The following is a 13,394-nucleotide window of genomic DNA, read 5'->3' on the forward strand; positions in this document are numbered from 1 at the left end:
ACTCAGTTTTGAGAAGGAAAACGGTGAAGCTCTTGGTGAAGTTACTACCACGGATGTGACTGTTACCGATGATAGGACATTTAATGATGAAGCAGATGAACTCCACATGAAGCAGAAGCCAACAAGACGGAGACCAGTACGGAAGAAGATACGTCGAGTAAAATTAAGAGACTTTGTTGAATTGTAATTTTGTGTTTGTAATTCTGTACATTTAATTAAGTTATTGTTAATTGTTATTGGTTTATTGTATGTGGTTATTGTTCGGGAACGAACAATACTAAGGAAGGGGCAGTGTTGCGTCAGCAAAGTCACATGACTGGTATGACGCCACGTTTCTGGAACTATTCTGTACCTTGGCGAATGCTCTAGCATTTGCTAGATATAGGGTGGTCTGGTATATAAAAGAGGGTGACAACGTGACGGGATAATAATGTGTGTGTGTAGATAGTGAGTAATTGAACTGCAGTCAGAAGTATTGTTGACGTTCGTTGATATAGCGTTTGTTTTAGCGCGATTGTTGAAAATAAGTGTATCGTAAAGTTATATTCGGAAAGAATAAACCAGTTTTATTAAGTAAGGACTTGTGTCGCTAAAGTTTCGTCGGAACGAATTTACGGAAAATCAATTAACAAACGGAGACGTAACAATATTTTGAGCAGATACTTTTATGATACTTACTTGGATCATTTTTATTTCTATAAATCTCAACATCGTTTATTTTTTCAGGTGAATTTTATGTTATCATAATAAGGCATTTTCTCGTGGTCAGATAAGAGTAACCTAAGGGTTGATGGTGAGTGTTATGATTATGTACCTTCCCTCTACTCTCTCAGTTCAAAATTTATGGATGGATGTGTGTATATAGCCCTGGTTTAGTTTGAGGTAAATTGTAAAACAATCAATGATCAATCTTTTCAGTTAGCCTGATCTAGTTAACAGAAAAACTTCATTGACATTCTATCCATCGAGATTAATTACTCGTTCTCTTGTTAACTGTAGAACTGGTTTTAATAAAATTATATAGTTATGTTGCGTATCTGCTTGTTAGTTAATTTCCCGTAGAAATACTTTCCGAGAAACTTCAGGGATAGAAGTTCTTTCTTAATTAAAACTAGTTTATTCTTTCTCGATACAACCTTTGCAATACACAGAATTTCCACAGTCAATACGTTTGCAATCTCGATAACAAAACACACACTTTATATTACCGTCACTACCGCTCGCTGAACACTATGCGCTGATAGCCGTTTGAGTAGTTTTGTGTGAAAAGCCTTAAACAAAGAAACAAAACTCCTTAATACTAATGGCATTTAATAGGGTAACCGCTAACAAATTCCAATTTTAGCAAGCTAGTGCCTAGAATTTTATCTGTAAAAAAAGGCATCAAATTTCTACTCAATTTATCTTTTAGTATGACTGACCAATCTATTCATTTCTCGTTCTTCAAAAAAGATAAAGATAAATTTAATCTCCAAAGAATAAAATTAAAGTTGTATGTTTACAAAATGGGTAACATGTGGAAAATGTGTCAAAACACTCACAATAGAATGCGTAATATGTCTATATGACTGATGATATATCGGTTTTTAGAAAAACTGTGTTAATTATTTCCCCCTTGACCTGCACCACTTGAACCGAGAGGGTATGGTCAATGGCAATGGCCTATTATAGTGATCGTGTCATAGCTGAAATATTATAAGTTCCAGTTATAAGTTACCAGGCTCTCTCCTACCTGTAATTTATGTTAGATTGACTCAAGTTACCAGGCTCTCTCCTACCTGTAATTTATGTTAGATTGACTCAAGTTACCAGGCTCTCTCCTACCTGTAATTTATGTTAGATTGACTCAAGTTACCAGGCTCTCTCCTACCTGTAATTTATGTTAGATTGACGCAAGTTACCAGGCTCTCTCTCCCACCTGTAATTTATGTTAGTGTAGCAGTGTTGGCCATTACTTATCTAGTGCTTATATCTATTCTGATAGAAAATGGGAGTTTATTATTCAATTGATGAAGCTAGAATGTGACAGGTTTCCAAGTTCATGCTCGAATGAATATTTCTCACTTAGACTATCAACTTTCCTTCTGTCATAACCTGGAAAATGTCTTAGTAATTACCTGGGCTTCTTAGCGGTGGCTCACTGTTACTGGCTTCTCTCACTTAAAAAACAAAACAGAGGTTCCTAATTTAGAACTGCTGGTGAGAAAGATGAAAATCTGAAACAACATCCGCTGAATACACATCTTCACTTAAATAAACAGCAGTATTACAGATGAAATTGTTGAACGTGTCAGTGACATGTTGAAACTCAAACCTTAGACCTCCCAATTCACAGCCTAGCATACTAAACACTAGCCACGCCCTCTCTTATTTGTGTACAAATAGATATTTAAATAAAATTACTTCATAGAAACTTAACAATAAAATTCTGATAAATATAATGACGATGTTGTAAAAATGTTTCAGAATAAGTTCAATATGGCTTATTTTTCTAATCATACAATGAGCCACTTCCCAATGAGTGAATTATTCAACAATAATTATGGTACTAATCACGTTAACTCGTTTTTATGTTTGATTGAAGAAGTACATCATCATTTTATCATCTATTTATAATCAAATAGATAAAATAAATCAAATCCCAAAATATCAATAAAATAAATTCCAGCCGTATCCATGATATGGGACTGTCACTTTGCCCTCTAGTTCGTTTACAAGGAACTATTATTGAGCTATCTGGCGGCCCCTTATGAAACCATTATTGTAGCACGGTATGTAATAAATTTAGCTATGATGTCACAAGCCTCCTGTCCTCCGACAACAATCCGAGTGTGAATCGGGTTGAGTAATGCTGACTACAGACGAGGCTGCTGTTCCAATTGAAGTCCATTCCTTTAGTTCCGTAGCTCTTCCAAGTGAGCTACTAACAGATATATATATATATATATATATATATATTTCTGATATATGTTTAAGTTCGATTCCAAAGCAAATTTCGTTGGGACTAGAAATCGTTTTTCATTATTGAAAAAAAATGTTATTCATGGTAACTGGGAGACTGCTCTTAAACGTTTTTTCATCATGTAGCTAAGCCTTTTCTATAAGTAAACTCCTTTTTTGGTGTTTGTTCAATGCATGACAGGAATTTCTACTTATAAAATATACATATTGTAAATGTTCTCAAACTTCGAGTGTTAATATAGATTCTGGTTAATGTAGTACTTCACTATAGAGATTGTCACGAGAAATTGTTAAATATTTGATGAGAACTTACAAGAAGAAGAAGAGTATGTTCAAACTGATCAACATCGTCTTACTGATGAATCATTCAATTCCATTACAATATCAGATGTAACGCACTTGTATGTTCACAAAATGTCCTTTATTCTAAAATAATATAAAACTAAATCTACTATATTGAGAATTCAGTGGACTATATAAAATAACATTCACATCACAGCCTAACAATTTCGATCCTGAATATCAACAATAATAATTTAAATCCTTAAATAATTTTATATCTTACTAAATATTATGTTGTTATATTTCAAGTGTGTTTGTTTAATGCTCTGCAGTAACTCATACTTACCCTCAGATTATCCACCTATTCTACTGTTATGTCTCGTGTCAGCAGGTGGCTAACAAATGTGACGAGCCTATGTTTTATAACAATAATACCAAAAACGTTGTTTCAGTTTTCTAAATATTTTTTTAAAATTTTCATACGACGAATTATCGATTTCCCCTCTTATTTGTAAACATTTTGAAAACAGAATTTTAAAAGGTGCCTGAAAAGATATTGTTATAAAGTAAATGAACACACTCTACGAGTCACACGCACAAAATATATAATGCATCATTATTGGTGTCGTACGAAAGCGTAAACATGTTAAACAAATACATTCTGGTGACATTTACAAAACTTTAGTCATCATTCAATACCCTTAACAATTTGGTTTTATATAAATATACAGATCTCTACTATTTTAAAATTTAATAATTGAATAACTAAGGAAATACAACCATGCAGTTTTCAACAAATTGTAGCTTAACTCAAAAAGTTTTTATTTACATATCAGAAGATTTATACGTGTGCACCATTAGTGGCTCTCAGCATGTCTAACCGATATTTGATTTCAGCTCATAATATACCCCCATACTTCTTTCCTACACTGATGTCTTTAATTATGCTGGACCTCAGTCACTGACCAAACGATGCATTCAGCCTTTACTTGCAGGGTGACATTTTACGGGGTAACACTACTCAGTGGAGTGAAAACAAAACAAAACATGACAATGAAAACTGCTTGAGTTGGTCGACGAGATGTTGAAAACTACATGGTTGCTTTTCTTAGTTATCTAATTATTAAATTTTAAAATAGGAAAAATAAGTTTTGACCACCCGGTATACCTAGTTTTAATGCAATTTGATTTCAACATGGCTAAAACAATTAACATTTGAAACCAAACGAACATTCTACAGTTACAAACTTTTAGAAGTAATTACATTTTCGGTAATTTTAAAATTAATACTGTACTATTTGTGATATCAGAATGAAATTAAAAGTAAACAAAAAGCTATAGTTTGAAAAACAAAACCTTCCAGAGCTTTGAGTTACGTTAGAATAATCGTAGAAAGTTTCTGTTAGAAACAAGCACTTGTGGTTAGCATACAGAGGGTTGAGTACGTTATGTTAAAGCGATTTTAAATATGCACAGTCGACGTGAAATGGCGAGAGAATGTCGTGTATCACACATTTTTGGTGTAACGTAGGTAGTGTAATGCCACCGAAAACTGGACACTTTGAGAAGTTCCGACGTAAAATATTTCTACACTTAGATCATCAAGACGTGTTCAGATCGGGGATTTATAAAATCCTAGACCGAAATGTCCCTTTTAACTAATGACATTAGAAAACAAAAATGTGGATCAACTTGAAACACTAAAACCATCCAAAAAGAAACCTGCAAGAAGTCGTACCCAAGCGGTGGTAAACAAAATTTGGCGTTTAGTAATTGATGAGAATTCACGACCATAAAGGACAGTGGCAAAAGCGGTCCACGTGTTTGAGACAGCAGTATGGAACGCAATCACGAAGGGTGTCCGTCTGGAAAAGCGACATGTCATGTGTACACAAGCTGTTTCCACTCCTTATTTGTTCAAACGTTGCATACCTCGAGCAGTTGGAAAATGAAATGGGTATTAATGAAGAAGAAGTACCAGTCAAGTCACCAAAAGCAGCACCTATGGATTTCTATGTGATCATTCTTTTAAAATGGTTGTCGGGAAACTTTCATCTTCGTACATTAGACAGATTATGAAAAGCATGCAGCGAGGAGGGGTGTGATACAACATGATAACATTACAAAAGAACATTTTGTACTGGAAACTATTCTTCTGGAATATTGTTAAGATGCACAGTCGTCAGATGCAGCGTGGCGACATGGATTATAACGATGTGGTGAGATTCCAAAACCGTTTTAAGGTAGTGTATTCAAACCCTGTATATTTCCACTATGTACTACAGTACGCTAATTTGCACAATGGTAGAGCTAAGTGCAATAACTTTATCTTTTATTTGTTAGATAAGGGGTAAATGAAATATCAGTAGTTTGAAAGTTCACGTCTTGAGAATATGGTCACGTGACATCCAGCAGTTACAAAAATCATGTTCAAACTTTCTAAACAACGTTTAAGTTTACCGCTCTTCTGTTTTTGTAAGATATATATTCATACCTGAAAAAGACAAAACAACATATAATTATGCACATGAAGAATCATTTATTGAATAAATACAATATTCATCTTATAACAGTCAGCAAACTGGTGTTCTTAAACCGTTACCCTTTTAAGAAACGTTTTAATAGAGTCGATAGACATTTGAGTTTGTTACTACAGATGCACACATACTGCCAGAGTGTTAAATGAAAACATATAAGCTTATAGCGGGTAACCAAACCCAATACCATTATCAGCTGAAAGGTACAGTATTTAGTTCATTGTTAGGAGATGTAAAATTAAAACATATATGCTTATAGCGCGTAACCTAATCCAATAACATTATCAGCTGAGAGGTACAGTGAAAGCTTTGTCAACACCTCCAGGTTGATGGAATTTTTTATGGTTTTAGGGGTGGAAAATGGCTTTCACTTTTTAGATACATACATAGCTTCATAAAGTTTTCAATCCGACAGTGTTTGTGGCTATCGAATTTTCAAATACTATAAAAATAAAACAACTACATTATAATTGTGTTTCCTAAGTATTTAGTAAATACAGAAGTATAAAATGTGTACATCAATGTTTTTAGAAAAGTTCATGTTTTCCGAAGTATTCTTTATTGTCAGTTAGCTTGACTGATTAAAAGTAATAAAATGTAACAAATGTTTTTGATGGAACACTCCTATATACGCGTGTATATGTTGTGTTGGAGTCTGTAAGTTACAAGAAAAGCAAGACTGAGATGGTTTGGACATGTACAGTCTTGGCTAAAATGTTTTCGTACTATTCTATATTGACGTTATTGTCTACAAACATGGAGTATTTATTCAGTAAATGCCCGAGTGGTAACAGAGAGGGAAGCGTATGATCAGACAAACGTGTACAAGTTGTTATTCTAGTCTACAAAAGTTGTTTTGAGCATTTGTTCGCCAAAACATACATACAGACCTGTTTTGTAAAAATATTTTACGAAACAGATCAACGCTTTGTTCAGACAATTTCTCTGCACTTGGTGCAGAGTTATGCCTCGTCACGTGCCAGAAGTTATAGGGTGTCAAATTGTTCGACTTTACAGAAATGGTATGAAACAAACGGACATTGCCAGAACAGTAGGGTACCCCCAGTGTTCTGTATTCAGAATCCTGAAACGTCATCGTACTACAGGAAAGTTTGTTTCAGGAAAGTTACAAATAGACGCCGAAAACTACCGCCTGAGGTGATCTTGTTTTGATCAGGTTAACACGTCAAAGTCGAAAGAAATCTTGCAACACCTTATGACAGGAATTACATGACAATGAATAGGAGACTGACCAAACTAGGTTATTTGAAAGAAGGGCTATCTGCAAACCGAAATCACCGTCGTCACCGTATTACTTGGGAAGAGTGTTTGTTTTGTAGTGATAGACGTTGAAAATACTACTTTACAGAATAATGTCTATTTTATAATTATAAACATTGAAAAGGCTACTTTTCAGAAGATTGTTTATTTTGTTGTTATAGACATTAACAAGACTATTTTATAGAATAAAGTTTGTTTTGTAGCGACAGACATTGACAAAACTATTTTACAGAATAATATCTGTTTTGTAATTATAGACATTGACAAGAACTACTTTACAGAATAATATCTGTTTTGTAATTATAGACATTGAAAAGGACTACTTTACAGAATAATATTTGTTTTGTAATAATAGGCATTGACAAGAACTACTTTACAGAATAATAATGGCTGGAGACGGCTTATTATCTGTTTTGTAATTATAGACATTGAAAAGGACTACTTTACAGAATAATATCTGTTTTGTAATTATAGACATTGAAAAGGACTACTTTACAGCAATGTCTATAATTACAAAACAGATATTATTCTGTAAAGTAGTCCTTTTCAATGTCTATAATTACAAAACAGATATTATTCTGTAAAGTAGTTCTTGTCAATGTCTATAATTACAAAACAGATATTATTACAAGACTACTGTTGCGTCAGCGAGGTCACATGACTAGTGTCACGCCACGTTTTTAGAACTATCCTGTACCTTGGCGAATGCTCTAGCATTTACTAGATATAGGGTAGTCTGGTATATAAAAGAGGTGACAACGTGACGAGACAAGAATAATGTGTGTGTAGACAGTGAGTAATTGATCTGCAGTCAGGGAGTATTATTGAGCACGTTCGTTGTTATAGCGTTTGTTTTAGCGCGATTGTTGAAATTAAGTGTATCGTAAAGTTATATTCGGAAAGAATAAACCAGTTTTATTAAGCAAGGACTTGTGTCGCTAAAGTTTCGTCGGAACGAAGTTACGGAAAGTTAATTAACAAACGGAGACGTAACACTACTTTACAGAATAATATCTGTTTTGTAATTATAGACATTGACAAGACTACTTTACAGAATAATATCTGTTTTGTAATTATAGACATTGAAAAGGACTACTTCACAGAATAATATCTGTTTTATAGTGATAGACATTGACAAGACTACTTCACAGAAGATTATTTGTTCTTGGGTACTAACCCTACCTCAGAGAATGCTGTACTCGGTATATTTAAACACAGTTGAATTAGACTAGTAATTGAACTTTTGTAAAACATTTGTAGTTATTTACTATCGTGATATCTAACAGAATAAAACAGTTTAGTCGGGTAAGAAACTTACAGGCTTCGGGACACCAGCCACAGTCGAGGAACGGATTGGTCGTTGTACTTTGCTCTCTTCTCCAGTGGTACGATTTTCTGTCATCAAGCGTCGAACCTCTTCCAGCTCGTTGTGCTCTTTTTCATAAAGTCGCTTTACGTTTTCTACGTACATGACCATAACATCGAATGCTCGACTCATTTTCTCTTCCTATCATAGGAAGGATGAGAAATCAGAGTAGCAGGGTGTAATGTTAAACATAGCATATCTCAATGAACGTTATCGTACGCTAACAGTTTAATGTGACATATTTTATTTGACATTTATCTTACGCTAACAGTTAAATGTGACATATCTTATTTGACATTTATCTAACGCTAACAGTTATAGGTGACATACAAGGGCGCTCGCAGAAATAAAATTAGGAGGGTTCAAGTAACTCAACTTTGAAAAAATTATGAAATCGAAATACAAATACCTTATGATTTTCCAATAACATAGAAGAAGAATTTTACATATCTAGTAATTTTTTTCTTCTTGAAAATCCAGGGGGTCAAGTGACCCCCTTGTACCTTCCTGCGAGCGCCCATGGTGACATATCATACTTGGCATTTATCTTACGCTAACAGTTAGATGTGACATATTTTATTTGACCTATATTTTACGCTAACAGTTATGGGTTACATATCTTATTTGACATTTATCTTACGCTAACAGTTATAGGTGACTATTTTATTTGACATTTATCTTACGCTAACAGTTGGATGTGACATATCTTATTTGACATCTATCTTACATTAAAAGCTAGATATGACACATTTTATTGTATGTCTGTCTTTCGCCAAATAGTACACGTGGCATAGTTCTGTTAAAACAAAAGTTCCAGAAAGGTTCAAAAGATCAGGATACCCTGGTACTGGCTGCAATTAGAACGTCTGCCTTAAACTAAACTGTATCACATATCTTAGGTCGAGTATTGTAATTCAACGACCGGTGTTAAAACAATACCTGCTGTACAGCACCGTAGACTTCAGCTCGGCTAGATACTCTGGAGGTAGACTGCTGTAGAACGTCTACTTGTTGTTGAATCTTTGTAATCAATTCTCTCACTTGCTGACTAATACTTTGATGATTTAGAGTCTTCAAGCAAACATAACAAAAGAAATTTATGAGGTTCGACATAGACACCAGTGAGTCATTACAATCAGAAATGCAATATTATACTACACATTACTTTTCATTTCACGGAAGATAAACTGAAAATATAATATTTGATGTAGACGCCTAATGCATTCTTTTATTTCCCCACACCCTCTGCTGGTGACGGCTGTTTCGCCTATTCCAGGCTACTCAGTACAGCTTGGGTCAGCAAACCAAAGATTTATATTAATGATGATATGTGTATAATATTCATTGGTTTTTAGTTCTTTTTAACTCACTACATAGCAACTTAAGTTAATTGAGGTGTGTGATAATATATATTTATCATTTGATATTATACAGTGGACCAACGGTTTAATGATTATATTACAGATCCTTCCTTTTCACCAAAAGAAAAAGTAAAAATATAATATGTGGTATAAAGATCTAATGCGTTAGTTTTAACTTAAAGACTAAACACAGTCATAACAAAAACAGAAATCCATTAGATTCAATATAAAGTTGTTTTGTTTGGCTTGAATTTTGCGCATACCTACAGGAGGGCTATCTGCAATAACCATCCCAAATTTGTCAGTGTAAGACCGAAAGGAAGGCAGCTAGTCACCACCACCAACCGCCAGCTCTTGGGCTACTCTTTTACTAACGAATAGTGGGCTTGACCGTCATATTATAACGCCCCCACGGCTGAAAGGGCAAGCATATTTGGTGGGACGGGGATTCGAACCCGCGACCCTCAGAATGCAAGTCGAGTGCCCTAACCACCTGGTGATGCCGGGTCTTCAACATAAAGACTTTACACAGTTACAACAAACAGAAATTCATTAGTTATAATAAATAGACCTTAAACAGTCATAATGAAGAGCAGTCAGTTATATAGAGACTTTAGAGAATTATAAGTAAGAAATCCACCAGATTCAACATAAAGATTTTAAATAATCATAACAAACAGAAATCCACCAGATTCAACATAAAGATTTTAAATAATCATAACAAACAGAAATCCATCAGATTCAACATAAAGACTTTAAATAATCATAACAATCAGAAATCCATTAAATACAACATAAAGACTTTAAACAACCATAACAAACAGAAATCCACCAGATTCAACATAAAGACTTTAAATAATCATAAGTAAGAAATCCATCAGATTCAACATGAAGACTTTAAATAATCATAACAAACAGAAAGCCATCAGATTCAACATAAAGACTTTAAATAACCATAACAATCAGAAATCTATTAAATACAACATAAAGACTTTAAACAATCATAACAAACAGAAATCCACCAGCTTCAACATAAAGACTTTAAACAATCATAACAATCAGAAGTCCATTAAATACAACATAAAGACTTTAAACAATCATAACAATCAGAAATCCATTAAATACAACATAACGACTTTAAACAGTCATAACAAACAGAAATCCATTAAATACAAGATAAAGACTTTAAACAATCATAAGAAACACAAATCCATTAGACTTAACATAAAGACTTTAAACAATCATAAGAAACACAAATCCATTAGATTCAAGATAAAGACATTTAAACAATCATAACAATCAGAAATCCATTAAATACAACATAAAGACTTTAAACAATCATAACAAACAGAAATTCATTAAACACAACATAAAGACTTTAAACAACCATAACAAACAGAAATCCGTTAAATACAACATAAAGAATTGAAACAGTCATAACAAAGAGCAAGCAGTCATATAGAGAGTTTAAGCAATTATAAAATACAAGTCCATTATATACAACGATAAACACTTCATACAAATATAAAAAATATAAATATATGGATTCCAGACGATTATAGTAAAGTACGTCCTTTATTATAATAAAATTATGATCAGAGAAAGCTTCCTAAATAGATAAGAACTAAAAATTAAACCAGTAATTTAACACATTTACTTAACTAGAAGAATTTAATGTCATAAATATAATAGATTCGTATAATATCTGAGATTAATGTATTAACCATCACAATAGTGGTATTTTTCACATACAGACTTTACATAATCATAACAGTAGAATTCCATGCTGTAAAAGGTAAATAACTGCAACAATAATGACAACCAGAAGCCCTTACTTTTATAATAATGAAAAACAGTAGACATTCACAATAAGGAGTAATTAATTATATTCAACTTATAAACGTACTTATAACCAATGGAATATTTTTACTTAACTAATTTCGATCAATTTGCGATAGTGATATTTCTTACGGGATCTGCATACATTGATATGTTACCTATACACTATAACTTCAGCCTATAATAGTATTGATAAGTAAATTGTGCATAATCAGTGCATTCTACACATTTCCTTTTGTTTTTTGTAAGTGTAATATTTTAAAACTTTCTCTTATATAAGAGAATTAAAAAAAGTACTACAATATAAATCACTCTTCTAAAAATGAAATTCCTATTATATTAATTATAAGTGTTTTCTGCAAGTCAATATCCATAATGATAGCTTACATTTAAAGATTCTTTCAGTGCTTTGATTTCACTTTCTACATTCTTCTCAGCTGTGTCTCTCTGTCGCTGCTGTAGGTCTAGCCTTTTGCTCAGAGTCAACTTGTCTGTTTTAAAAGCTAATGCCAAACTTCCAAATTTGCACTGAAATAAAACACTTTAATATTTTAAATGGTTAACATTAAAAATAATTCTACTCTGTACTTATAACTAGACATCCCTTCTTTGTGACTGATCTAAACGTAAGATTAAACTAAGAGTTTGTCAAAATAATTTTGTTGGTGTGTAAAAAGGCCTTAATGATCTTCATTTGCATTGAGCGTAATCTAAACATTTGATCTGCCAATATGTTACTGATAAATTTAACACGTCATTCTTTCTTGTCTGTCAATAAACAGGGTGTCTATAAATTATCTTACCCATCTTAAAAACTTCAAAAATACTATAGATAGAACACTTCGGTTTTATTTAACTTCATCAACAACTCATAAAGTTTTTTTCCCTCCTCTCTATTGCAGATCCATTCTACAAGTGTTGCTAGAAAAAAGTGTAAAAACGAATTATTTAGTTTACTGAATCCAAATCAATCGTGTCAGTGCAACGAAATTTCCGATGCATTTATGAAAAAGACACATCAACCATAAGAACTTGGTTTGAATTTTTTTAGCAACTGGTAGTGCGTTACAACAAAAGGAGCGGGACATCCAAGTGCATCTGATGCAACAGTTGATCGTGTTCAAGAGAAATTTCTTAGAAACACAAAGAAGTCCGTTCGTCGAAGCATCCCTTGAACTTAACTTGCTAAAATTCTACACAAGCAACTTCGTTTGCATGCCTACAAAGTGCAATTACTGTAGGCCCTCAAACCAGATGATGGACAAAGGCGCACGAATTTTGCAGTCGAAATCCTATATCGGATAGATAAGGATAATAAATACCTGACAGAAGTTTTTGTTTTCAGACGAGGCTACATTCCACGTTATTGGTCAGGTAGATTGGCATAATGTCCATATTTCAGGGTCATAAAACCCGCATGTGTCCCAGCTGTTTGTTGTCCCTCAACTGAAATATCTGCCTTGTGTGACTGGAACAACTTACCTAAACATGCTCCAGCTGATTGTTGTCCCTCAACTGGAAAATGTGCCTTTCGTGGCTGAGACAACCTAACTAAACATGCTCCAGCTGTTTGTTGTCCCAGTCCCAGTTGAAAATCTGCCTTATGTGACTGGGACAACTTACCTAGACATGTTTCAACTGTTTGTTGTCCCAGTTGAAAATCTGCCTTATGTGATTGGGACAACTTACCTAGACATGTTTCAGTTGTTTGTTGTCCCAGTCCCAGTTGAAAATCTGTCTCATATGACTGGGACAACTTACCTAAAT

The 13,394-nt window shown here is 33.5% G+C and overlaps 1 protein-coding gene across 1 annotated transcript in view; it reads right to left on the reverse strand.

Moving 5' to 3' along the window:
- Positions 1-4,040: 4,040 nt before the first annotated feature.
- The window catches only part of LOC111088282 (protein MRVI1-like), an 18,890-nt gene continuing 9,536 nt past the window's right edge, over positions 4,041-13,394 (reverse strand). Inside the window, exons 6-9 of the mRNA XM_022397949.1 lie at positions 12,015-12,155; positions 9,367-9,498; positions 8,380-8,568; positions 4,041-5,737 (exon numbers count right to left, since the gene is read on the reverse strand). Coding sequence (XP_022253657.1) covers positions 5,732-5,737; positions 8,380-8,568; positions 9,367-9,498; positions 12,015-12,155 — 468 coding nt within the window. The 3' untranslated portion in view covers positions 4,041-5,731. The remainder of the gene's footprint in view (positions 5,738-8,379; positions 8,569-9,366; positions 9,499-12,014; positions 12,156-13,394) is intronic.

Source organism: Limulus polyphemus, unplaced genomic scaffold, assembly GCF_000517525.1.
Source record: "Limulus polyphemus unplaced genomic scaffold, Limulus_polyphemus-2.1.2 Scaffold3483, whole genome shotgun sequence".
Lineage (NCBI taxonomy): Eukaryota > Metazoa > Arthropoda > Merostomata > Xiphosura > Limulidae > Limulus > Limulus polyphemus.